Source organism: Anopheles maculipalpis, chromosome 2RL (genome assembly GCF_943734695.1).
Source record: "Anopheles maculipalpis chromosome 2RL, idAnoMacuDA_375_x, whole genome shotgun sequence".
Lineage (NCBI taxonomy): Eukaryota > Metazoa > Arthropoda > Insecta > Diptera > Culicidae > Anopheles > Anopheles maculipalpis.
The window spans coordinates 21,268,608-21,294,727 of NC_064871.1; the positions used below are offsets into that span (position 1 = coordinate 21,268,608).

At 45.0% G+C, this 26,120-nt stretch overlaps 5 protein-coding genes across 6 annotated transcripts in view; 1 reads left to right on the top strand and 4 right to left on the bottom strand.

Annotated features, from left to right (window-relative positions):
* LOC126558210 (maternal effect protein oskar) overlaps window positions 1-8,067 on the bottom strand; it is a 91,162-nt gene extending 83,095 nt beyond the window's left edge. The window contains exon 1 of the mRNA XM_050214178.1: window positions 8,063-8,067. The gene's annotated coding sequence lies outside the window, so the exon portion shown is untranslated. The remainder of the gene's footprint in view (window positions 1-8,062) is intronic.
* On the bottom strand, window positions 227-1,799 carry LOC126557992 (multiple inositol polyphosphate phosphatase 1). Its single transcript, XM_050213920.1, has 3 exons — window positions 1,601-1,799; window positions 564-1,521; window positions 227-501 (listed from the first exon to the last, which is right to left on the bottom strand). The coding sequence occupies exons 1-3, from the start codon at window positions 1,797-1,799 to the stop codon at window positions 306-308; spliced, it is 1,353 nt and encodes a 450-aa protein (XP_050069877.1). The 3' UTR covers window positions 227-305.
* The window catches only part of LOC126558139 (60S ribosomal protein L3), a 438,353-nt gene continuing 414,458 nt past the window's right edge, over window positions 2,226-26,120 (top strand). For both annotated transcript variants that reach the window (XM_050214095.1, XM_050214096.1), the window contains exons 1-6: window positions 2,226-2,307; window positions 2,675-2,867; window positions 3,142-3,310; window positions 3,984-4,119; window positions 4,481-4,870; window positions 5,105-5,485. In XM_050214095.1, coding sequence (XP_050070052.1) covers window positions 2,305-2,307; window positions 2,675-2,867; window positions 3,142-3,310; window positions 3,984-4,119; window positions 4,481-4,870; window positions 5,105-5,467 — 1,254 coding nt within the window. In that variant the 5' untranslated portion in view covers window positions 2,226-2,304 and the 3' untranslated portion in view covers window positions 5,468-5,485. The remainder of the gene's footprint in view (window positions 2,308-2,674; window positions 2,868-3,141; window positions 3,311-3,983; window positions 4,120-4,480; window positions 4,871-5,104; window positions 5,486-26,120) is intronic.
* LOC126559886 (peroxisome biogenesis factor 10-like) lies at window positions 9,221-9,626 on the bottom strand. Its single transcript, XM_050216061.1, has 2 exons — window positions 9,445-9,626; window positions 9,221-9,364 (listed from the first exon to the last, which is right to left on the bottom strand). Exons 1-2 carry the CDS (start codon window positions 9,624-9,626, stop codon window positions 9,223-9,225), a joined length of 324 nt encoding a protein of 107 aa, XP_050072018.1. The 3' UTR covers window positions 9,221-9,222.
* The window catches only part of LOC126557097 (glypican-6), a 52,358-nt gene continuing 39,874 nt past the window's right edge, over window positions 13,637-26,120 (bottom strand). The window contains exons 2-8 of the mRNA XM_050212752.1: window positions 24,954-25,121; window positions 15,911-16,145; window positions 15,659-15,815; window positions 15,274-15,540; window positions 14,418-15,196; window positions 14,166-14,338; window positions 13,637-14,077 (exon numbers count right to left, since the gene is read on the bottom strand). Of these exons, the coding sequence (XP_050068709.1) occupies window positions 13,647-14,077; window positions 14,166-14,338; window positions 14,418-15,196; window positions 15,274-15,540; window positions 15,659-15,815; window positions 15,911-16,145; window positions 24,954-25,121 (2,210 nt within the window). The 3' untranslated portion in view covers window positions 13,637-13,646. The remainder of the gene's footprint in view (window positions 14,078-14,165; window positions 14,339-14,417; window positions 15,197-15,273; window positions 15,541-15,658; window positions 15,816-15,910; window positions 16,146-24,953; window positions 25,122-26,120) is intronic.

The following is a 26,120-nucleotide window of genomic DNA, read 5'->3' on the forward strand; positions in this document are numbered from 1 at the left end:
ACGTTAAATACCTACTGCCCGAAACCCCGTATTTCTGCATATCGAGAAATCGTTTGTTTCGCAAAAGATAAGATAATACGCCCGATTTTGTCAACAACTGGCTGATTAGGACGAGAGAGATTTTGCGCCGCGCTCAATCCGAAAGGGAAAAGCGTTTGTTTTATCGTGCTGTAAGCGTATAGTGTGTATTTCGTCATTGTAAAAAAAAGCGGATGGCTTAACCAAGCAGCAGAACAAGGCGTCTTTTGGTAAAAGTAAAAATAAATAAAATCTAATTACACATCAGACATGCACATCATGTCCGCTTACAGTTCGTCCTTCTCCAAGCTAGGCACATGCGGTGCGGAACACATCGTATTCAAATCACACTGTTGAATGCGTTCAGCGTACAGTTGCTTAAAATGATCATAGCTGCAAAGCAGTGCATCGTCCGGACAGCCGGGAATGTGTGTAAGCCTTTCCTGGTGGTATAGTCCGATCGTGTGCGTTCCATTTGGGCATCTAAAAAAGGTGGCAAATTAGTAAAATAACGGCTTATGTACCATACGATTCGGGCTTCTTACTTGTACAGGACAAAATATAAATTCGATCCAAAAGCATCGATGTGGCTGACTCGCCACTTACGCTTGTAGCGATAGTGTTGAGCCGTAAGCGGTTCGCTGTCTTTGTACAGGCTCAAAAAAGCAATCGATTTTAAAAGTGTGCCTGAGTGCGTAAAGTAGAACGTAAATTTAGGCCTCTCGCCTTCGTCCATGGTTGCGAACAAATCGTTAAAAGCGGAACATGCTTGGCGATACGTCAGCTCATACCCGTAACCATCGATCCAGTAGTATTTCAGATCTTCGTTGTATTCCATCGTTGCGATGCTTTCCTTGTCAAACAGCAAACACCAGGGTGAGAGATCTCGTTCGCTCCAAGCCGTTTCAAATGCACACGTCTGATAGATGGCGTGCGCTTCCTCCGGACTCACGAACGTACCGATTCGCTTCGATAACTTCTCTATAACGCTTCGCATTTCCTTAGAGCTACCGAAACGATCCATCTCACGGTACGAGTGTGAATTTTCTTTCACTTGCCGTTTCCATTTTTCACACCCTTTGTAAAACCGAAGGACCGGATCCCGACGAACTGCTTCGGGATAGTCGATCGGTTCGTCACGCCCAAACAGACCGCGTGTAAAGTTACGCGCACTGTACTCGGCACGTTCCGTTTTGGTGAATTTAAACCGATAAACATTACGGTCATAGCGTTCGGGAAGATATGGTCCGAATCTTTTCCGTATCCTTTGGCCGAGCTGAAACAGCTCATCCGCACCTTCGCGAACAAGTAGCTTTGCTTCATCTGCCGTAAGGCGTGGCTGCCATTGTTCGAACAGTTCCAGCTGATCGCGGCATATCTGTCCATGTTCCAGGATGTCACGCTGTAGTTCCGGTAGCGTCACACGCATGTGCTCGATGATGCTTTTCGATGGGTTTCTCGTACCGTGACGAAATAGGCCCCAGATTTTACTCACAGTACATCCTGCGGATCAGCGGTAAGAAATGTTTGATTAGCTGATTGTTATACGCGCACACCTTCTTCTCCAGGTTGTGCAGGGTACCGTCCACTGTAGCGATGCTACGAACATCCTTGTTCTGTACATGCCGATAGGGAGTTTTAGTGCCTAGCCGGCGGAAAACGATATCTTTGGGATTGTTTGCACACCATCGTTCCCCATTGACCGAAGGCGGCAGGATTATGGAAAAGCTTACAACTGCAGCTAAAAGTGAGACGATTTGGGACATAGTTTGGGGTAGCATAGTGATGAATAATGCAAAAAAAAAACAAATTGGCCGGAGAACAGAGTTTCGTGGTTTGAGCACACGCACTTCTACATCTTGTAGTGAAATATAAATAAATAAAACCGTTTGTTTATTGCTTCGTGGAATTTCACGCCCCCTTTGTATTTGTCAAACCATGTTTGACAGCTTCGAACAACGAGAAGCCTCGGAAGGCTAATCATGTATGGATTATTTGTTTGGCAAAAATGCTTTTCTTCCAATGCCGCTTGCTTTATTGGCGAAAAATCACACTTTTCACACAATAAAAAAATTTAACCATCTGATTGTTTTCAAATTCGGTTGGAAATTTGTGGATTTTTGATTGCATCTGTCAAATGAGTCTGTCAATCCATACCACATGGAGCGAATCTGATGATTGCTTATTGTGTCAAGCAAAACCTTTACGACACGAGTACGGCAAATCGTGGTTCTTTTCCGATTAGCTCTTTGCCGAGGAAGGAGGCAAATTTTTGCGTCTCTCAAGATGGTAAGTTAAGTGCCAGGGAAGTTTCATTAAATGTGTGCTTCAAGCTTGTAATGAACGGCTAATGGTATTAAACTGAAGAGTAATAACTGTTAAGCAATGGATTTTACGAATAAAACCCTTGTGAAAGTTGAATTAGATCGTGGTGAAAGAATTTCCTAACCTATCTTTCTTGTGGTAGGGGAAAAAACACGTGTGGCTTTCCATGGAAAATCTTCATAATAGCGTTCTTCAATTGTTGAATCGATTATTTGAGTGACACATTTATTAAAATTTCCCTTGTTTATATCCTGATGCGGTAGCGACACACGGAAACGCCACGTTTTCGATGCCGTGCTAATCTTAACCTCACTTTTCTGTTTGCTTTCAGTCTCATCGTAAGTTTTCTGCACCTCGCCATGGTTCCATGGCGTTCTACCCGAAGAAGCGTGCCTCTCGTCACCAGGGCCGCGTGAAGGCTTTCCCGAAGGATGATGCTTCGAAGCCGGTGCATTTAACCGCGTTCCTGGCCTACAAGGCTGGCATGACGCACATCGTCCGTGAAGCGGATCGTCCGGGTTCAAGTAAGTTCCGGAATTCGTTTCCTAGATTGTAGCAAATCTTATGCCGACCTGCGTGTGTTTTAATGTGATGAATAATTTTTATCGTTTACGTATTTTCTGAACAATTCATGAACGACAAACCAGTTTAGAACTAGGGCTGTCTGATAGAAACGAACACACATAGAAGGCGGCAGCTTAGCAGAAAGCTCTGTACACTCAGATCGCTTAGGATATGGAAAAGAGTACTATTTCGTTATCTTTTGTGTTGTGCTCTTTCTGATTTGCATGTTTTCAGAAATTAACAAGAAGGAAGTGGTAGAAGCGGTCACCGTTCTTGAGACGCCTCCGCTAGTGGTGGTTGGTGCTGTTGGTTACATCGAAACGCCATTCGGACCACGTGCTCTGTGCAATGTCTGGGCACAGCATCTGTCGGAGGAGTGCCGTCGTCGATTCTACAAGAACTGGTAAGTTGTTTAAATGAGTAATTTAGGGGTTGATATAATATCAATGATGCGCACGCTCATCCACGCTATCAAATACGTTTATGATGAAACTTAGCCTAAACGGCAAGATGTCTGAAAATTCATGTATGAAAACATTGTCATCTGCTGCCTTCCTACTGATGCGTGTTTGAAAGAGTGGATTGCCTTGCGCCTTACGTCGATAGGCGCGTTCCCATGGTTACACGTTGCCAAAGTAAACGGTGTGTTGCTGCTATTATTAATCTCGTTTATCGTAAAGCCCTTCGATCACTGTAAGAGGGTTCTATCGGTTGGTCATATGAAAGCCAATTTCTGCCAAGAATAATTGAAGGGGAATGATAGACACACCCCGGATGTATCTCTGGTTGAAACGATTGGCTGACCATGCCGAAGGGAACATGTCGTCCTCCGCTCTGCTGGTGTGTGTGAAATAATGACGCCCCACCAAGCACGATGAGGCCGGTTCCCTTTTCTTCTCTTTTACGCTTACGGCGAATCGAAAGGAAAGGATGGCTCCCTCCTCGCCCCACTGCTCGCACGACTCCTCTGTGTGGTTGAATCGTCGTTTCTCCTCGCCCACTTCGTACAAACGAAAAATATCCTCAATTTTTTCCCGAATGCCACATATGGACGTTCTTCTTGTTTTCTTTGTAAGGCATGCGAGCAAGAAGAAGGCCTTCTCCAAGGCTTCCAAGAAGTGGACTGACGATCTGGGCAAGAAATCGATCGAGAGTACCTTTAAGAAGATGGTGCGCTACTGCAAGTTCATCCGCGTCATCGCTCACTCCCAGGTATGTTGTACAACTGTTACCTCGTATTCCATTTACGCGACATGACCGTTACCTCACGGGGGTGTTTCAGCTCGCCTGAAACCCCATCGTTCGGGGGCCGGCAATGGTAGTTCAATCCAGGGCTGTTCCTCGATGTCGCAGAACAAATTGCCCCACCGGGAAAGTTCCTTTCGGGGGATTTCTTTCGGACGCGTGGCGATGAACGGTATATTCCTTAACTTTCGTTGTACCACCGTCCCTTTGGGCGATGATCACGGAGATAAACCATACCGCTCACATTTTCTCTAGTTTTTTTTTCATTCATTTTCAGTGCAGTAGCGAAAATAATTTCTAATCGATTTATTCCTCCACACCCTCCCAGATTCGTCTGATCAAGCAAGGCCAAAAGAAGGCCCACATCATCGAGATCCAGCTGAACGGTGGATCCATCGAGGATAAGGTTAACTGGGTAAAGGAGCACCTAGAAAAGCCGGTCCCGGTGTCGCAGGTGTTCTCGCAGGACGAGATGATTGACTGTGTGGCCGTTACCAAGGGCAAGGGTTTCAAGGGTGTAACCAGCCGTTGGCACACGAAGAAGCTTCCGCGCAAGACGCACAAGGGTCTGCGCAAGGTGGCTTGTATCGGTGCGTGGCATCCGTCCCGCGTTGCTTTCACCGTGGCCCGTGCCGGTCAGAAGGGTTACCATCATCGTACTGAGCTGAACAAGAAGATCTACCGTCTTGGAGCCGGTATTCACACCAAGGATGGCAAGGTAAGCGGCATTTGAACGGCATCTTATATAAGCTAGCAAGATTTTGGCTCTATATTATGATGATAGTTTACCTATTTGCCGACATAAATTTATACAAAACGAACACACTGTGTGTACATAATGATAGGACTGATATGGCTCTTTAAGCTTACCCTCTCAGTAAGACGCCTTGCAGTAAGCAATCGAGAGCTAATATATTTCTTTCGTCTTTCTCCACATCTTAATCGGCAACAGGTTATCAAGAACAGCGCCGCCACCGAGTACGATCTGACAGACAAGTCGATTACGCCGATGGGTGGTTTCCCATTCTATGGTGAGATCAACCAGGACTTCGTCATGATCAAGGGTTGCTGCATCGGTGCCAAGCGCCGCGTCATTACGCTCCGCAAGTCGCTGCTGGTGCACACGAAACGTTCCGCCCTCGAGCAGATCAAGCTCAAGTTCATCGATACCTCGTCGAAGATGGGTCACGGTCGCTTCCAGACGCCGGCCGACAAGCGCGCCTACTACGGCGTGCTCAAGAAGGATCGCATCCGCGAGGAGAAGGCTCAGGCTGCTGCCGCCGCTGCTGCTGCTGCGGCCAAGCCTGCAGTATAATTTGTCCCCTTTGCTCGTGTTACATCCACGTCACGACAGTATCAACTACAAAACTGTGTGTGTTGCGGCGTAAAAAAGTCTCTAGAGCAGGGAATTGTAATTGGCTTGCATAACTGTGGGTGCGACTCGATTTTTTGTATCTAAGGATGGTTTTTTCCCCTGAACGCCACAAATATATTAAAAAAAAACTATCCTACTTGTCGGGTAGGAATGAAACAGCAAACTTAATCTAGTCATTTTCTTGTACGAATATAATTTATGCCAAAAAAAATGCAAAATGTGCAGCATCTTGTAACAGAAAAAGAAATGGCTAATTCAAAGCGTAAGCTTCAAGGATAAGGTGGAAAGTTATTCCTATATGGTAAGGGTGGTTATAGTTCATCAATTCCTCCTCCTTTGAGTTTTGAAACAGTTTCATATTGACCAGAACATATTTCTTGCTGGTATTATAGGATTTACCTCCTTGGGTTTCTGGCGTTTCACGTGTGTTATCGACGAATCTTCATTGTTCTAAAGCTGTTCGTGTCTCCTAAGTGCTCGTTTTGGTCACGGATCTCACTGCCGATACCATTCTAGCCGTTGGTTATCTATTCCACTTATAAGTACTTCGTTCCGAAAATGTGTCTTTTTTTACTGAACATTTAGCCAATTTGGTCTGGTTCTTCTCTCGCATAATTGAATACACCCCTCAGAGCATACCGGTTCTTCTCACGGCGCTAATCAATCTTGAGCTCTTTAGCTCTATAGCAATGGTGGAGCAGATTCAGAGGACATTCACTCGGTTTTCCATGCGCAATGTATTGGGCACTTTTGGCTCAGCGTTGCCGTCGTATCCCGTACGCTGTCACTTGCTGGACCTGAAGCCCTTGGAATTTTGTCGCATACATGGTTCGTATTGCCTCCTTTCTCTTTAGTGCCATTGATGCTCCTTCCTTACTCTCATCCATTAATCTTTATGTACCCAGGCACCGTACTCGTCCTCTCCTTGCGATTGCATCAAGGATATCTTCTGTTGGTGCGAATGATTATTATTTGAATTATTTTTCATATCTGCTTGAATTCTTCATTTCCCTATCTTCCTTCCGTGCTCGTCTTCGTGCGTTTTCTCTTTCTAGTTCCTCTCCCTTACCCATTCCCTAGGTCGAATTTAAAAATTTAGTGATTTCTTCTTATAATGCTGCCATTGTCCAGAATTTTTCGAATTTGTTGCATAACAAATTCTATTTGAGAGCTAATTTTGACTGGTTTATTACACACAATTTTATTCACCAGCAGAAAGAAGATGATAAAAGTGAGACTTGACTATTATTCCTGAAATTTGATTTACTATATCTAGTCACGAACTAAGCAACGAACAATTCAACATACTCAGTTGGTCGTATGATTGAATTTTTACTGAAAAAATATTGGTGGTTCACTATCTATTCAATCTATTGCACTGCAGAAGAACAAATCCAGACTAGTCATAGACTAGACTGTAGGAAATAATGGAGGATATTTTTTAATAAGTCGCCTAGGGCTCGCCTTTTTTAAGTTGCATTCTTTTCCGATCAGTTCTATTTGATTTTAAAAGACTTTCAGTTCAGGGAAATGTTTATCTCTTCATTATGCCTTATCTAATGATGAAGATAAATTAAGATAACCTCATGCTGCACTACCTACACCCACAACATCCTGCAGTTAAATTAGTACTTGGAGAACTTTAATCGAACCAAAGGTTTCCTGTTAGTGAAAGGTTTGGTAATAAAGTCAGAAACTTGTTTTGTACTCTTTCCAAAGAGGCATTTTGGTAGATATATTTTTTTTAATTTGATCATCAAATTGTAAGAAGTCAACCGGTAAATTTAAACAGAAGCAAGGCACGCATAAAAACAGAACAAACCCCCTCTGACAGCATCAAAACATTTCGCTTGCCAACGACACCAGCGCGCATCGTAATCCACCCTAATCGGGCAAATTGCAGCAAGCTAAACTGTTGCAGAATCTTCTTTGCATAACGGTTAATAGTGCGTAAGTACACAATACAATCTTCATCGATCAAGCAAAACGATATCGATGTGAAACATGTTTTTTCTCACAAAAATTCCTCACCAGTATGTATGCAGTATTGATAAAAACGGCGATCGTTGCGCTCGCAGCAATCTACGGAATTGCGAAAGTGGTTAAAAGATTCAATAGGTAAGTTGTACTGACATTAAAGATGATCTACAACAATAATTTTCTTTAACTTGCTCTTTCGGGTTTCCGGTTCTGTTCATCAATAACACAGCCCTGAACAGGCATACAGAGGACCACCAGCACAGTATGTTACCGTACACCGTTCATTAGATCGATCGCTTCTTCGCACCACGTAATATTGCGTCGTTCCTTCTATTTTTCAGTTCTACTGATGCGGAAGAAAATATACTTATTTGCGAAGTCTGCCAAATACCACTGTTTGGGGATGCAGCCAACTGGAAAGTGTTTGAGGTTTGTGGCCATTGTTTTCACAACAATTGTTTGAAATTGTTCGCTTGTCACGGGTGTGTTACCTGCGATATGAAAAGACAGTAAATTGTTCGCTTGTTTTGTTTGATAATGTAAAGCTAGCGATAGCAATTTTTGTACACCCGCTTGCCGAATGATGCGGCCGTATTTAGAACGTTGACAAAGTAACTTAATGAACATGAAGTTGATATTAAGTATTGATGAAGGATTCAAAAAGTAGATACACTTTGCAAGACGCACAGGTTTTGAATAGATCTTGCTGTAGGATGTCTAAAAGTAACAAGATATTTACAAAAAAACGAATTCTTGACATACCTCTGACTGATCGTACGAATAAAGCTTCAGGAGCAACTGATAAGGCTGTAAAATAGTGTGGTTGGATGCATGGGGTGACTATACCACTTGACCACCGCATGAAATGGGTTTAACTGAAATGGTTTTAACAAAGTAATCATAGTATTTGCGATGACAACTGTTGACTTGGCAGCAATTCGTTCAGGATTGCTTCGTTCGTATATGGATGCACACGGATCTAAATAGGCTTTGATACACATTCGTTTAGTGTTGTTTGCTTAAAGGATAGTCAAAATTACGCGGCGAAAGATTTATACAGTGAGCACAGTGTATCGTGGACAATGGAGTATTAGGAGTTGTGAATAATAAAACAAAAGAGTAAAATTTGTATACCGCTAGATAATAAATTTTTCAAGCAAAGTTTATTATTTTAAAGTATATTATCACTGTTTACCGATTGTTGTAAAGTATAGTATTATCTTTCTTTAAAACAACGCGCTTTGAAACATCTCACCTGATCCTTTTTACGATTCTTATTGCTTTGTGTTATTCGAAAAGGGTGTGCTTGTGTGTAATGCAACATGCTAGATAAACCTCCGCGATATGTAATTTTTCCCTCTTACAGTTACCGGATTCACGCGAACGGTGATCCCGATCATCACTAGCATTCAATTGTTCTAGATATAGTTTTTTTTTGTAAGATTAATGTTATAGCTGCTCCAGCATGAGAGAATGTCACAGCCGAGCGGGTATAGAAATGGATGACTGAGCTGTCAGGACCTAAATCCCATAAGGCATCATTCCGCTATTCGAATGCACAATTCATCTAAGATTTCTAAAAGATCAATCCACTTTTTTTTGGGTGGAAACTGATCATCTGCACTAACGTAACGTCCCTACCCGGATAAAGAACCGGTAAAAAGCAACAGAGACAGCATACAAAACGCAACACACTTTCTCGCCTCAGTGAAGGGTTAGAATTGCTTTCGACAGTTGGGACACTCTTGCTTGTTGGCCGTCCATTTGTTCAGACATTCGACATGGAAAGAGTGTGCACAGGGAAGTGTCCATCGGTTCACGGACTGTATCTGCTCCAGACAGATCGTGCAGTAGATGCTAACGAAGGTATGAAACAATGAAAAGTGAATCGATTAAGTTATACAGGCTTCTCGAAATTCAGTACACATCATTATTACTCTTCATTCTCTGAGGGATTGTATCTGCTGTAATCACCAGATCGGTTGCCCGTGCCATAGCTGCTTCTTTCGTACGTTCGATGTGGTTGAGATTGATTGTTGAGATAGCACACTAAACCGATGGCGGCGAGCGTTATGATACCTACGGAGGTGGCGAACGCAAGTATTTGTGGAAATACCATTATTTTTGTACGGCAGTGCAATACAGTAAATATGCGTAAATAAGTGCTTTTCCTCCAAAGCTTCTCTTCACTGCTCTCGTAATTATCAACAAGCAAACAGTAGTGCGTAATGCAAATCTGGCGTGAAAAGAAAAGCATAGTGAAAAAGTCGCTGTTTTGATGTTTTGACAGGCACAGGTGGAGGGAACGTGCGCGTTTATAGTGGGGTGCTGGGGAAGTTGAGATGTCATTTGAATTTGGTTACTGCCATTACGGCGTTAATTTTTGGTGAATTAGACCAAAAAGAGTTGTTTCAATTTTTATGATGTTTAAATTCAACGATCGATAGCATAGGTTATGCTCCAGTCGTGTCTGATACAGCATCCATTGGGATTATTGTAGAAAAAATAGTTCTGAAACTGAAGAATCAATCAAATGTTTACCAACCGGAAAAGCACTTGTGAAATTCCGGCGAGGAGTGCTTCAGGTTTGTTGGAATAGCAAGAACCAAAATTAAATGGTATCTATACCTAGTACCTGCGCCAAGGAGATGTAGTTGCCTGTCTTCTATTCAAACTCAGTATTTCATGAGAAAGATTGACCTCAAATTTTTTTTCCATTTAAGAGAACTCGTCGTCTAAAAGGATTGTATCTAGTGAAGGGTAGTCAGCTCGAAAGCTACCTGGAGACTTCATCTCAATAAAGTGAGGACTCTGAGCGTTCTCTTCTATTTCCCAAAAGGTAGCTACGCATTCCCGAAGGTTCTACGCAGTCTTCGAGCTCTTCACCATTATGAGGTAGGTCATTGCACTCTTCTATCGCATTTAGTGGCTCTTCGCCCTCAATGATCGAGATCCTCAGCTTACCTCTCCTCTTTCAAAGAGTTGCATTGCACAACCCTAGACATGGTTGATCAAGGGATCTCATCTACCGAGGGATTTTTAGTCGAAGTTGGCTCCTTCTTCGCATTTTCCTTGTGTAATGAGTCTTGTTGCGGAAGGGATTCAAAAAGTTAGAAAAGTCATACTCAGAGTCATTCTCGCCATAATTTTTCTGGAGGTAAATCTTTGCAAACTGTCTGGGCTCTACACAATACGAGCAGCTCCATTGGGTTTACCAGTAATGGTACTCCGATATATGATCAGAAATTGTTGAGAATTTCTTTGACTGGCTTCAAAAAGTAATACTGTGCAACTGCGGTTGCTTTTGTATAAAAGGGTTTTTATTATTTTCAATTTAGTTAATCCTTTTCTTCTCAGTCACACGTTCGCCGCACATTATCGATACATTCACATTGGCGATTGCTTGCCATTACCTGTTTAGGTACCTGATTCTTACTGCACATTGTAGTGTATTTTACATTCCGCAATCGATCATCTATCATTGTTTCCATATCTCTGCTAGCCTACGGACGTACGGCGACGATCTCTTTTTCTTTACGATCTTCACATATGTTTTTTTTTCTACGCAACTAAGTGTATACTCTTGGAAAAGGCTCAATTCGGTCGGACAGTCTACGCGATTGTGTGCTATAGCCAGCCAGTCAACCACCCTCCCCCGCTCGTCTCACACTCTGGCTGGCTGGTTTGTTCAGTTACTCATATATTTATGATACATTTATTATACAATACACATCACGCCCCGTCCTGATGCTGGTTCCAATTGATTGTTACCATACTTTTCTTCCCTAGGAGCTTGTCGGGGGAGTTTTTTTTAACTAGTGGAGTCTCTTTCTCAACTTGGTGAGTTTTTGCTGGGTCGAGTACCTCTATCGCGTATCGGTTACTTACGTTAAATGCACTATATACAACTATCACTACCCTTGCGGCATGATGGCTCCGATGAGCTCAACAAAAATCTCCGGTAAACGGATGTATTGCCTTGTTAGCTTTGTGCTTTTACTAATTGCCACAAAAAAGGGGTTCGGCTCAATACTTGCTATTGTTGTGGCTGTGTTGTAACTTCATGTAATTGTGTATGTGTGTCGGTGTGCCGTCCCTTCGATATGCATGGCTTAAGACAAATTGGATGCTCGTCACTGTGGGTTTCGCAGCGCGACAACGTTCGGTAGCCGCTGCTGTCTGGTTTGCTAAAAGGAATCACAGCTACACACAGGTGGCAAAAGAGTCTGATTGATTTTTCACCTGACGTATAATCTGGCATTTGAGCGCTTTCGTTACATATTCACAAGACAGGAAAAGACGTTGGGTGTTATTGATATAGCTTGTAAAACGAAGTATATATGTTTATATTATACACCCCCGGAGATGTCAGCAACCGCTAGGGTATATAAAATAACATAAAATATTATAATGATAAATAATTCCGCCCCGCTTGCTTCACCGTGTATTATTTATCACCGTACGCAAAAGAGTCGAGTTCTTTTGCCTCCCCCTTTCGTGTGAGTTTCTTTCACGTTATCCTTATAACCAACCAACATTCTTATCATAGAAATATGTCATTCTCGAACTTGTTGGCTATCTTATCAGTAAGATTATATACCGTCTATTTATATATATATTTGCTGTTATTCCTTACTCAGTCCTATCTAAGGTCACCTACGCTTATGTAACCCTAATGATAAGTATGTACACATAAAACGTTATGCAAACGTTATGTTAAAAAAAAAAACACAGTAATTAGATATTAGCTAGAGTCACACATTTGCAGGCATGTGCGTAAGCAGGCATTGGGCAGGCCATAAATGCAATATCGTTCGCTTCGATCCTTGCTTCTTTGCATCGCAGGACAGAGAGAGGGAGGGGGGGGGGGATAGTGGACATTTTCATTTGGTTTGCCCAATCGATCACCCAATGCACCGCTAAAAAGGGGGCCCTAAAATGCCAACGGGCAGCTAAACGCAGCAAACCGGGCCACCGGCGAGCAGCATCGGTAAACATTTAAACTATTCAATTTGACTAGAGATGGGAAAATGTATATAAGGCCTAAACGCATATTAGTAATGAAATCGATATCATCCGATGCCGCGGTCGGTTGTGGGCATTAATTGCTGTTACGCCTCATACAGGGGGCCCCTCAGCCATGACGAGTGCTGGGTGAGATCTGGTGTCACAAAACCAAAGCAGGTTGAAAATAAGCCTATTCGAGTGTGGTTGAAGATTGGTTGGTCAGTGTTTCAACTTCTGCTTGGCAAATACGCAATTGTGTCCAGCAAAATGGGAATAGTACGCTTCATAGAAATTGCGTGCACCATAATAGTAAAATACAGGGTATCCTGATATTTTTTGACGCGTTCCCAGATCTTTTTGTTCTTGTCCCGAGGTTCCTATTTTTGGTTTCTGCTATTGATTTTTTATTTCCTGATTAGTATGCTAGAACCTGGAGTGAATTTATCGTACGAAAGTCTATGAGCACGCTTAGGAATTCTGTAAAGCTGTAGATAAAAATGGAGGAATGTAGGAAAGTGTCAAAAATTGCTGGGATACCCTGTAAACTAGCTACTGTTATAAGAAAAGAAAAAAAAAGGATAAACTATGCATTCCAGCGAAGTGTCGAATCGAGGCAACTGATAGCCTGCGCCTAACAGGAATAAACAATAGGCTGCGCATCTCTCGTGTACAATTTGTTGCTTTGCAACAAAGGCCAGTTAGGCAAGGAATGAAGCACGCGGTTTGCCTGTTCGTTTTTTGTTCACAAAACTACCTTTCCTATCTCGCATGCCCTTAACCTCGGCGAATATTCTCTTCCGGATCAAGATTCCCGAACGAATAATCTTCAAAAGGAGAGTTAAGTAGTAGTGCACATTAATTGAATTATTCGTTTTCAAAGCTAACTAAAGCCGTTCGCAAATAGAAGCAAATGTTATACGGTTTGGGAAAATTAGTAATAAAGTAATAATAAATATAACATTATGGACGCCTATACATGTACCAAATGCCACTAATGTACAAAAGCCCGAGAGACCCTTTTGTATGTAGGGGGACAAATGCCTACAATGTCACAGCAAAACGGCTTACTGCGGCACAGCACACCGAAATGATGAGGTGGGACGACGACTGGTGCAGAGGTTTAGATCACAAATCACAGCAAATCGGTAACCAGCCCGCCAAACCACGCCATCACGATGGGCAGGAAGAACTGTAGCAGCGCACGCTCGATCGACATTTCCGGTGTACCGTGGGAGCTTCCGGCAGTGCTAGTACCACCGCTAGTACCCGTTGTGCCACTAACACCCGTCACAACGCTTGGCACCCCGGAACGTGGATCCGTGTTATCGAAGTTGTTGTGGATGGGTTCGCGGAATATTATCGGGTTGCCACCGATAGGATTGCTTGAATCGTCGCCGTTGCCGCCGACCACTCCCTTGCCGATCGCTGGTGGCACCGAGTCGACTGAACCCGGTCGTCGATCGTTCCGTACATCGATTTCCCAAAGACCCATACCGGAGCCGGCAGTTTCCTCATAATCGATACCACTGCCCTGGCCGGACCCACTGCCATAGTAGCCATCCTCTGTTTGGAAGAAGACGGGACGAGAAGAAATGGGAGAAAGATTAATTTCCGGCTTTTTTGCGTTGGTTCAGGTTTGATTCCTTCCTACCTTGATCGTTCCACTCTACATCGTGTCCGATGTACGCATTGCTAAGATGGCTGATGGCTGTACGAAGAATGAACAGCTGCTGCTGTACAATCGTACTCTGACGCGATTGAAACACCCTGTTCGGAAATTCTGGATTGTTATCAGTTTCTCCGGTCACGATCTTGGGTTGATAGCTGATGGAAACGGAGAAATAATGCTATTAGTAAAGTGAGTCGACGACTTCCCAGTGCCCGCAGGCATCCTCGTACGTACCGATCAATTGCCGTCCCATTCCAGCAGCTAGTATCGCTCGCTGGCTGCTCCGCATTATCCTCATTGTTGCAGAGCATGTACGGTAGCTGTGCCCAGAATCGTTTCGAGTTGCTCACTTTCTGGCGAATGTCTTTCACCATACGATCGATCATCGGTTCCTGATTGTCCTGTTCGTCCTGGTCGTTTGTCTGTTTGCGGCCACCTTTATGCTTGCGACGGTTGGCACGGCCTCCAGCACCTCCAGCTCCAGCAACATTGATACCACTGCTGCTGATGCTGCTGCTGCTGCTGCTGCTGCTACTGCTACCGGATGTGTGATGGGAACCGGTGCCTGCCAATCCACTCACTGGTGGACCATTGCTGTTGGTGAACTGTACATCACCGTCGGAGAATTGTAGTGGTTCGTACTTGAGCTCGCGGCTGGTAGAGTCACCGCCTCCGGCATTAGTACCGGCAGCGCGTTTGGTGATGTGTTTCTCAGCACCACCACCGTTATCGTCTTCCTGCTCTACACCCTCGTCATCAAACGTGAACTGTGAATCGTTTTCGGACGTGTCTGGATCGCTCACCACGTTCGAGCGTCGTGTGATACCTTCCACGAGCGGGAATTGCTGTTGCTCCATCGTTGTCATCAACCGGGACTGAGGTTCGACACCATTCACTGTCGCCGGTTGCTCGAACAGCGCATCTGTTTTATCGTTCAACGATCGACGCATGCGGCCCAGCGCTGGTTGTCCGCAGCCTTGGAAGATGCGGTCCGAAATGTCCTTACCGTTTTCCTGCGAATGAACCAACGCAACTTGTAAGCGATCAAACCCACACACACACAGAAAGAAGGGAAGTTGTAGGTACGTACCTGGAAGTTCATGATCGCTTCCGAGATCTTGATATCGATCGGTTGCACTACCATGACAATGTTGAACGGGCCCAGCAGACGTTCCGAAATGCGCTCCATTTTAGCGACGAACGTGTCCCACTCGGTGCTGACCTCTTCGTAGCTTGGGAAGCATCCCTTCATCACGTTGACGCAGTACGCTTCGCACGGTTTCTTTGTCTGTCCGGCGCATACGTTGCACGTGCTCATCCGGGTAAGTGCTGCCGTACATTCGGCGGAAAGTCGCACCTGTAGAGGAATTATCACGGGGAAGACAGAATCGTTGAGATAAGTGGAATAGTGAAAGCGTTTGCATTTAAGAAAGCGAGAGAGTAGAGTATGGTCGGTATGGTCTGCTGATACTTACATTGATCATGTTTCGTGCAGCATCGGCTGCTGATGCGAGCGCCTGTGCATATGTACGGGTTGCCACGAACGAACGCTTGATCTGCACCGACAGCTTATCGGGCACGTCACCGAACGGCTTCAGATCCTTCATATGCTCGCTCACACAGCCGAGGTATCTGAAGAGAGAGAGAGAGAAAGGCAAGTAAGAACAAGAAGTGAGGAAAATGCTTATATGGAAGTTGAATAACTCGTTAATTAATATATTGCTTACTTGTTATCGAATGTGTACTGCGCGTTCAGCACTGTGAACATCTTCTGGAATAGTATGTTGAAGAAGTGATCCATCGTTTCGGACAGGTCGACCTTGCCGTGGGCGTAGTAACGTTCAAGCTCAGCAAACAGATCAGCAAAGACGTACGAGTTTTGTTCATAGATCGTGCCGTACGTGCGCTTAAACATGGCGTGGAATTCGTGCTTTGATTGACCGAGCAATTCTTCGAAGAATTCTGGAAAATACAATTGAAACATTGGTATAATTAGTGATCATCAAGTTGCAAACAGGAAGAAGCGATGTTATTTTTTTGCATCACAAGGCCCTATCGACCATTAGACTGATTATTCGTGAAACTAGGCACAGGCTCGAATTTTCGTCGTATCTCCTAGATTTGCAAACCTGAATATCATTAAGAGATCCGTACACAGACAACGCAAATTTGTGTCCAGTTTCTGTGCTAAAAACAAATGGCAATAAATCGAATCGCACCATCTGAGAAACAAAATAAAGCTCTGTTCTGTGTATTCTTTATCTGATTATGTATTCTCTCACTCTCGCTCTCTCGCTCTCTCTCTCTGGATGAAAATTCCTAAAGTTCTTCCCTAACTTCACCCCTCTTTTTCATCGCCATCATCAGTTTAGATTGACCAACTGATTTACAGATGTGCGATTTGGGAGCAAATTAAAACTCATCAAGATGATGCTGCCACCCATCCTCGTGCAGGCCATGATCTCATCGCAGTTCACGGGAGGCCTCACGGACCAAACACAAGATGCGCGTTGTTTATCTGATTTCACGGACGACGGTACGCAGCTTCCTAGCGATCACCGTACGCTTTCGTGGCACATGGGAAGCCCTGGAGGAACAGGCTCTGATCAACTAGCGGCAACATAGATCCAGACACAGGCAACACAGGCCGGAGGGATTTATTAGATAAAATAAAGAAATAAATTGTCGTTCCATCCGTCGCGCCGTTCCATTATCGCGGCACAGACTGGATCTGGGTGTTATAGCAGGAATCGCTCATTTGCAAGATATCTATCGACTTTCGACTGGTGATGTCGGCGGAGGTGTCGGTCGCCGCCGTGTTGGCGTAACGCCGTTACGTTCCATTTCTTTTTCGACGGTGTGGTCAAGCTCCTTTGCTTTGCGACCGTTTTTGCCGTATCAAGATTTAATTAATAGCACCAGCAGCACGCCCCAAACCCGCGGCATCATCTATCACGATCGGCTTTTCCGGCACCATATCTGTATCGGATTTCTGATTTATCGAAACAATTCATAGAAGCGCTAAATGCTTCTAACGTGTTCAGATCACATCGCGTCGGCGGCAATTGTGACTGACATTATGAACTGTGCAAGAAATGAAATTATGGTACATATCTCATTATCGCTTGTCCCCCGATCGAAACAAATCTCTGCTTAACATTTGACATGTGTGGGGGTATTAATGCTTTTGAACGTTTTAATTCATCTTGTGGTCATTACTAGCTGGAGATGTATCCCAATCCCAATCTCTAGCACGGCAAAAGTAGGACAAAGTTCAGTGTCTTTGGAAACATCTGGTTGCGCTTTCTTCTTTGTGTGGCTAGGTTAGACTACTCTCTACGCACGTCCGTAAAACCGTAAAAATATTTACGACCTCTGCATATAGAAGTGGTGAACGCACTGGATCACCCGCCTAACATAATGTAATGTTCGTATGCATTTACGCATATCGATAACCTGGATCAGCTTTATTTTGCATACATTTTCCATCACTGCTTGCTGCAAAAAATGGTGGACGAAGTGTGGAATCGTCAACAAGCTCTAGGGACACAATTAGTGTGTTGACTTCATGATTTTGACCGCAGTCCGTTAACATGCTTTGTCCGTCTATCTTTCAGGACCATTGCATGACCAGACGTGATCGTGATCTTGTGTGACCTGTACAGCTCTGGAAGGAAACATTAACTATTCACCAAACGTTCAACGTTGCGCAGACAGGCACGTTACAAAAAAGCATAGCGCGTGTAGGTTGTCCTTGTTAAGCTACCATCCCACATATTAACCATCGCTACAACAGCCCACCGTTCTCAGCGATAAAAAAAAGAAGCAGCATTATTCCCACCAGATAAATTGATATGACATTCAGACTTCCCAGTCTGATGACAAATCGAACGAAAATGCTTCCAGAGATAGCGAAAGAAGCAAGAAGCGTGATAGGAAGCAATGCGACAGAGACAAATTAGAACCCCTGACATCTCATCGAAATCGCCGAAGTGTCAAACGTGCAGGACCCTCGACCAACACCGCCGCCACAAACAAGTTCTCCCACACTGATAAATAAATTTGAAGCAACAGTGACTCGCCAAAATAAAAGGAAAAAAAAAAACACGGACGCTGGCCATCGTTGACTTTTCTAGACGTTAAAATGCAACATCCACAGCATTTTCGGTGGGAGCCGTGCTAGTGCGATTCTGACGTCATTTAGGGTGGCAGTTAGGCGGCCCACTTCTTAGCTGATTGCTGCTGTCGTGGTCAATAATGTTAAACGCCTACCAGCAAAAAAGGGAACGGTCGCCCCCTTCTTTCACAGCATTTTGGCGGATTGTAAAATGGACGATCAAATTGGACGCTTGATTGTTTTAAATTGCAACTCGCAATCGGAAACAAATGTTCGTTTCATCGTTGTGTGATCTGTTTTGATTGAAGATGGAAGCTGCATGCTTTGCTACTAGACACTAGCGTTTAGGGATAATAAAAAGTAAAGCAAATGAACCGATCGAACCCCCGTACTGGTGAAGTTTTTCACCGCGATCCTCCACGCCGGACGTTAGTCGAAGACGATGGATGAATAAAAAAGGCGTAGGTATCGCGGCGCCCCAAACATTCGCACTTTGCAATCAACAAAGACCGGGTCACATCCGATTGATGATAAACGTCTCTCTATACTCTACTCAACGTCGGCAGGCACACCGCGTAACGGCAACAACACGACCATGCGATTGCTACCTCTGTGGGCAATATTTCCAAAGACACACACCACAGAAAAAGTATACCCGTAGGTCCTTCTGCTCTGGATGATCATCAAGCCGAAAGGAACCACGGAGGGTCTAACATTGGCTCGGTCAAACTCGACGCACAGTGGTTCCCATCGTTTGTCATTATTAGCAGCCAAATTAACATATTATTTCAATTATCCGGATGAAATATGCAAACAGAGTCGACGAAACGTACGCTTCCCAGCGTTCCACTGTTGCCTACCGGACTGTCCCGATAGTGTTGGAGTGGTACGGCAGGAGGTATGAGAGAGCAAAATTCGGACCCGCTACCCCGTAGTGGTTTGCATGATCCCTAGCCTTAGGCATATGGAGGGTGTGGGTAGATTAGGCATTGTTTCTTTTAGCATGCGGTCTGTCCACCAGCCTGGGAGAGGATGGGCTTTTGGGCTTCCGTGTCATGCTTTTGTTTTATGGTGATTTCTGTAGAGGAAGAAACAAAAAATTACAACCCCAACCGTTGCGGCTGTCAGGGCAGGTTTGGTAAACGGTTGACCCGTTTGAGGAATGGGCAATAAGGCACCTGTTGTTGACGAAACGGAAGCCCGGGGCCAAATAAGGTATGGCTGGGGCCACAGCGCGCTACAAGTGCGGGATTGGGCGGGCACAGGTAGATGTGTTTCTTCGCAGTTGTTTGAATACGTAGATTTGGAAAACATCGTTAATGAGAAATCTTCCCTAGAGCCATGAATAGAGAGCAGAGACAGATTTCAACAAAACAAAAGAGGAATTAATGATCAGTAGTGGTGGCATTGGAATTTGTTCGTATGGAGGCTGCAAATTTTTGTACCCAGGGATCTGTGGATAGCCAGTTCTTCCTGCCCATATTTGTGAGTAGTGTAAATTCTTTACATATTTAATACCATTATTATGCCCTTCTTTATACATCGTCAAGTCAAGTGGTGCAGTGATCGCGTTTTCTCCACCATAAAGGAAGATCGCTGAGGAAACGAAGTATGCTAACATGTTCATATATTGCTTAATTTCATTGGGAAAATAATAAAAAGTTTATTACCAGAGAAGCAGGCAATAACAATGTAACAAATTGTTCGTGTTCGTTGGGCTGGACTTAATCAGATGACTAATTTTGCAGAACCAGTTCAGCTTGCCATCACGCTTTTTTTTACTAGTTTTTTTTGCGATTTTATAATTACCCCATGCTGCTAGTCTAGGAGTCTGGATGTAACTTGTAGGCCTGTGGCCATCTATAATGCAGGCTAGAGAAAACCAAAAATAAAAAATCGTCCAAACTTCGTATGCTACCTGCTGCTTCCTACAGTACAGACAATTTTCAGCATCAGCAGGTATCTTCATTATCATTAAATCATTGATATTCATTGCCTATAAAATATTCATTCAAGTGCACAGTGTTTCGTGTCTTCGGCATACACTCTGCCGTTTCATGTTTCGAAGGCAATCCACTGGGCCATTGGAAATCATTTATCCCAGCCCTGCACTTAAGGATAAATGAAACCAGTACCAGGTGCACACAACGGGTTTTCAACGGGCGCATCGATGGATGCAAATGATGTGCATCCGTGTGACCGTACGCAGGGTGGTTGGTGCGCCAGGACACACCATTGCTTCTGCTGAGAAATGGCATCTCGCTGTCGGCAGAACGTAGGCGTCCGTACTCATTCGCTTACCCGTGGCATCAACCCCATCAACAGGTAGTCGGGAGACAGTCACCGAACCTGTGCGCTGCACGGTGACAGTAGGCGAGCAGATAATAAAATCACACATCCCACGGAACGATGTGGCATCGTTCGGAGGGGGGAGAAAAAAAAATGCATCGCACTCTCCGGGAGAAGGTTAATAGACTTCGATCGAAATGTCATTAAAACGGAGCATCATAAAAAAAAAAAAAACGATAAGCTATGAATAAATTGGCTATGAAATAACGACCAACCCTCAATCGGGATAACGATGACACCAAAACAGGAAAGTGCATTTGCTGACATACTTTTTTCACATGTTTTTATGTCATTGATTTTGTAGGCACGTGGTTCTGCCTGTTTCTAGTAATTTGCTTAAATTTAAGATATTGTAAGGAACACTTCTAAACATTCTGAGCGTGATCACTAAATCCGTCGCCATTTGCTGACTGTGAGGCACCCAGCCAGTAGAACAATAAAATAACTCCAATTGTAATTATGTGAATGGTAGTGTTAGAACCTGCCATCTTTACAAAGGGAGAGAGGTATGTAGATAAATAAACTACGACTATATAAACCAGAACTGGACTGCAGAGGTCCTGTACATCCGTCCAATCCGTCCACCAATGCGCAGCACTCCACCGAAGCCATAAAAACATGGAAAATGTAAACTTGAAAAGTATGAACCTGAAGCAGCGCACTGCCACCAGTTTTCTTCACCACTGGCGAAGCGAAGGCGTTATGGATGTGCCAGACGAGGAAGTAAGGAATCTTGGATAGACACCCGAGTGTCGCCAGTTAGGCGGATACCTCCCCCCCCTCCCCTCCACTCACTCATCCTGACCCTTTTCCTTAACCACAGCAGCAACATGGATGGGAAGGAAATTGAACGTGTGGTCTTGCATTCGTTCCATTCGTCTAACTATAAAGGCATGGTGCAGCATGGTATGGTTTTAACGGTGGCTACCGCTCATAAGTTGAATCGGCCGAGACTACCATCGTTTCGGGACGCATCGGAAGCCGTCGAACCCGGCGATGCGACTGCTTAAAGTAAACAATGCTAACCCATCACATCCTAGGCACGTGATTGCAAAGAGACTGCTGTCCATTTTTATACTGCATCTGCAAGGCTGGTGGTGCTGGGGAGGGGCCAGTGTGTTATATGACCACAACAGCACGGTCGAGGAGGTGAAACCTTGTGAAGGATGGAATGAATGAGCATGTGATGGAAGAGAGTAGGGTGTCCCTCTGCGTCCCACGACGGCCGAAACGGCACATCCATCCGGACGCGAAACGCAACGAAACGAAAAGAAATGGGAAACGGGAAACGGGAAACGGTTTGTACAAACAGAAACTCGGTTAACCCTACGCTGACCCGGCCCCGCGTGCATCATCGAGAAGGAAAGCGTTCCGGGCCCGCCCAGGCGAAAGTAAATGATAAATCTTTCGTCAGGATCGATGGAGGAAGGCCTTGGAGCAGCAGGAATGCGCTCCCGGGATCGGCTCGGGTTAGGGTTGGTTGGGCTCGCTCACTCACTCGCTCCACACCCAAACACAAATAAACCCCCCTCCCCCACCGACCGTTTTATTCACCGTTTCTTGCTCGTGTTTGATGTGCACTCTTTTCACATGCTCAAATTTCTGTCACCACGTGTATCTGTATCCCAATGCCGAATGCATCGGATAGATCCCAGGAGCCGAAGAGTTCTGAGCGTTCGAGAAACGTTCGTCCGATCGTTGTTCGACTGAGTTGGTTGGAAACTTTACCGATCAACAAATTTTCCTATGCCACCGAGCATAATGTTTAGGGTGTGAATAGTACATTTCGATAGTTCACACTAGAACACGTAAACATTTCACTGCAGTGGAGCCAACGAAGCTGAAATGTTCCTTCTTGTAGTTTGCTGCTGCATAAGTACAGTTTGAAAATGAAGGATGACTTGGAAAGGTGCGATCGCATGATCACCAGAGCTTCCCATTTCCTGATCATACATTTCTACTGGTGCTGGACAAACTCGATCTGTAGATGGTTAACATTTCCTTCGACGAGATGTTAGTTCTTTTTTTTTTTCGTCTAATTCTAATACGCCAGTGAGGGAAACAGAATCATCTTTTACGTTTTCGAGTATTTTTCCTCTACGATCTTCCGCATTCCTGACTATTCTAACAATACGGTGAAACCACCGGCGGACGACAACGACCGGTTAGCTAAACAAACTTCAGATCAGTCGCCCATGTCACACCATGTCCTTCTCCCGGCCGTTGTACAAGGTACCACCACCCTGACTTGGGCGTTTCGTTCTGCCAAAGCCTCTATACTCGCTTATCCACTTGGTGCACATGGCGGTGGTCTTCCCACTTTACCTGGCATACTGTCGATCGTAACCGATCGCAGCCGCTGAAATCTGCGGTGTGGTTTGAGGTGTGTGGCTGCTGCTTGTCGGTGACGGGCGATAATGGTGGTTGGAGAATTTACAACGCCATGTAGAATGCCAAACATTACACAAGAACGGATTCCACGGTGCAGTTTACAGGGGGGGGCCACTTGGATAAACACGTACGCCGAACGTTCACGGTTCGAGGTGGATGACAAATATGTACGAGACATAGCGACACAGAGAGGAGGAGGCAGAGAATGTAAGGGACGAAAAAATGCCGTGAAGAGGATCCCAACAAATCGAAATGGGCACTTGAGTAGTCGCCACGTTGTTGAGATAAGCAAATCGAGTTACGCGACAAACTAAGTGTCCAATCGCTTGCCGTCGTCTCTCGCTGTACGCGTCTTGACCCACGTAAAGCATTAACGGATACGGTGTGGATTAAGTTGTAGTAGTCATACGTACTACACGCGCTCCGTACGGATTGATATTGGACGTTCATTGTCTCACGTAACGCATCCGGTAATTACAGCTCCTTGCTTTGATGCTGACAACACTAACCCGGAGCCATCCGGTCCCGGGGGGGAGAGGGGAGGGAATTGGTTGAAGTGTTCTGGAACCGGACGTACCAACTGATGTGCTACACGATGCTACCAATTGCCATCTAGAGCAATTCCTTAGTAACACGTCGAGCGTCTTCGGATGGAGCGCAAGCAAAATCACATGACGCAGACGAAAACAGTGCGCTAACAATGGACGATGTGAAGACGATTGGAAGCAGAACACGAAAGCCTTCAATCTCAAAGCCCAGGCTAGGTGTCAAGCTTGACAGGCAAATTTGTGGTGCCCATTTTGTGAGCCAACATGTCAACACAGATTACACTTCGAGCGATCGTTCGTTACTAGTTCGATGCAGACCGTCCAAAGAACCGTAACAGGGTAGAGATGCATGATGAAAGAACCCATCCTGCTGGCGTACATGCCCCGGGGTCCAGCAAACCAGATGTGTTACTCGATACGGAATGTAGATCAACCTCGGGAGAAGTTATCTACTTATGGTAGAACATTCTTCATCGCTGTCTGGGTCTGGGTGGGTTGACGTGCAAGCGACATGGAAATTGTAGATGCTACACGCTAAGTGTCATTTGCTGAGCGATCGATTTTCCCTTTTGTCGAGGTTGATCGCCGCCGCCCCAGCCACAATCAATGCGCAGTGATCGTAAAAGGAATACAGTGATCGCCCTTGTCTTGTGAGCTCGCGGCACACTGCGCAGCATACTGATGTGAAATCACTAGGCTCGCTAATTTAGCCATTAGCGGACTGAAAAGGAAACACATGGAAATTGTGGGATTCGAGCGTAGCGAAAAACGAGTGTTACTTCAGCCACAGTCTGCAATTGATAGACTTGCGCGTATCGATGATGCTGACGTTTATGGGTAGCAACTAACAAACCCGGCATCCACACTACATCTGTTTCCGGCCGTCGTGCATGTATGCAGGCTTGTCCCGCCTGTCGGCACACGTGTACACGCTCAGATCGACAGTTGTGTTCGCTGTACAAATTTGGCCACTATTAATTGTTAACCAACTAGGGCGATTAAAAGGGGTGGTGCGACCAGTACTACAACACCTGTTGGATACATTACATCCGATGTGGCCCTGGGTGCCTTATCTGGATTAACGGGCCAAAAAAAAAAAAAACCGCATAATTTGCCTTACTTGTCCCGTGTCCAGGAATGCCGGGATGGTAGAAACAAGCGTTACCATTTTGCAAGCAAGTGCAGTAGGTACATGCTGCCGGAATGTGGCCACATGCGTGCCTGTGCACATACGTTGCATCGGTAGTGTCACCGTGCCGGTGCATTAATTACGCGTGCCATTGAGCAAATATGGGACACACACGACGAAGTGTTTTGGAGTGGTTTGGGTGGTGATGACTTTCCGCAAGGGAACGGCAAACTTACCGTTGAAGCGTTGGGCCCGTGTGCCGAGTACGGACGAGAGCTTGGAGATGTTGTCTTTGGTGTTGCGCTCGAGCATCGTTTTAGCGTGCAGGGCGAGTTTGTGCTCGGTCATCTGCGTACAGCAGGTTCCACCGCCGGCCGGCACCTCACAGTGTCGGAGGGAAAGATCTGCAAAAGGAAGGGAAAGAACACAACAAAAAAAAAAAGAAATGCATTATTTAACATCATTCTATAATAATTAACATAAATTATCTGTTGCCAACAAGCGGGTGAAGCATGTTTGCTTTTATTTTGTTTATTTTTTTTTTTGTTACAACAAAATACAGCCGCGAGAATTTTTGCCTCTTTCGACATCAAAAAGCAAGCACGCAAATCTCGTAGTGTATAGCGTTCCGGGATGTTTCTCTGATTTGGCCGGCATCTACGATAAATTTACATTGCTAGAGACGTAATTGGTGCACATGCGATGCGGCGTATTAGGCGGCCGATCAAAAACAAAGTGTAAAGGTACAGCATTCCGAACGGGAAGTTGCTGTTCAAACGAGACACCACCGACACGGCACACCGCAAACAGTTCGGAAGGCGGAAACACACCCGTGCAAGCTTCCAGCTAAAGGGTATCACCGCACCCCAACAGCGCATGTAGATAGCGCGGTCCGTGATCTGGCACGGGCTGTTTGAGAAGCTTGGCCACCTAGTTTGGTCACCTTTTGGAGCCACGGAGTTTCTTCTTCCGCATCAAAAGACAGCTCTATTTGTTTCCGCGCGCGCAAGTGTTACCGCTATATTATGTGGGGCGGCAGTATTTATTTATGCTCATTCCGCTGCCGGTGGATTAGAGACAACATTTTTCACCGCATGTATAATGTGGCATTAGAATGGCTGACGTCCCCATTCCACCAGCGGACAAAACAAACGGGTGTCGGCGGCTACTTTTAGTTTTATGCTCAAGCCCGCAACTCAAGTTACTGCACTGTGATGGAAGTGTGCTGGAAGCATTGGTTGCGAGTGTTTGCACAGTGTCGATTCCGAAAGGGAAAGAAAAAAGCTTCCGAAAGCTATGCATCTGCAAACAGTGTCTGTGGAGGAAAAAAAAAACGGACAGCCAATCATTCTTGAAAGACTTTTATCACATTCGCGTGGTTAAACACATTATCTCATCGTGAG

Coding starts and splice junctions, on each gene's coding strand:
- LOC126557992 (XM_050213920.1), bottom strand. CDS start 1,799: ATGCTACCCCAAACTATGTCCCAAATCGTCTCACTTTTAGCTGCAGTT. Junction 1,522..1,600: donor TAGCATCGCTACAGTGGACG/GTACCCTGCACA, acceptor GCTGATCCGCAG/GATGTACTGTGAGTAAAATC. Junction 502..563: donor TTATATTTTGTCCTGTACAA/GTAAGAAGCCCG, acceptor CACCTTTTTTAG/ATGCCCAAATGGAACGCACA.
- LOC126559886 (XM_050216061.1), bottom strand. CDS start 9,626: ATGGTATTTCCACAAATACTTGCGTTCGCCACCTCCGTAGGTATCATA. Junction 9,365..9,444: donor AATCCCTCAGAGAATGAAGA/GTAATAATGATG, acceptor TACCTTCGTTAG/CATCTACTGCACGATCTGTC.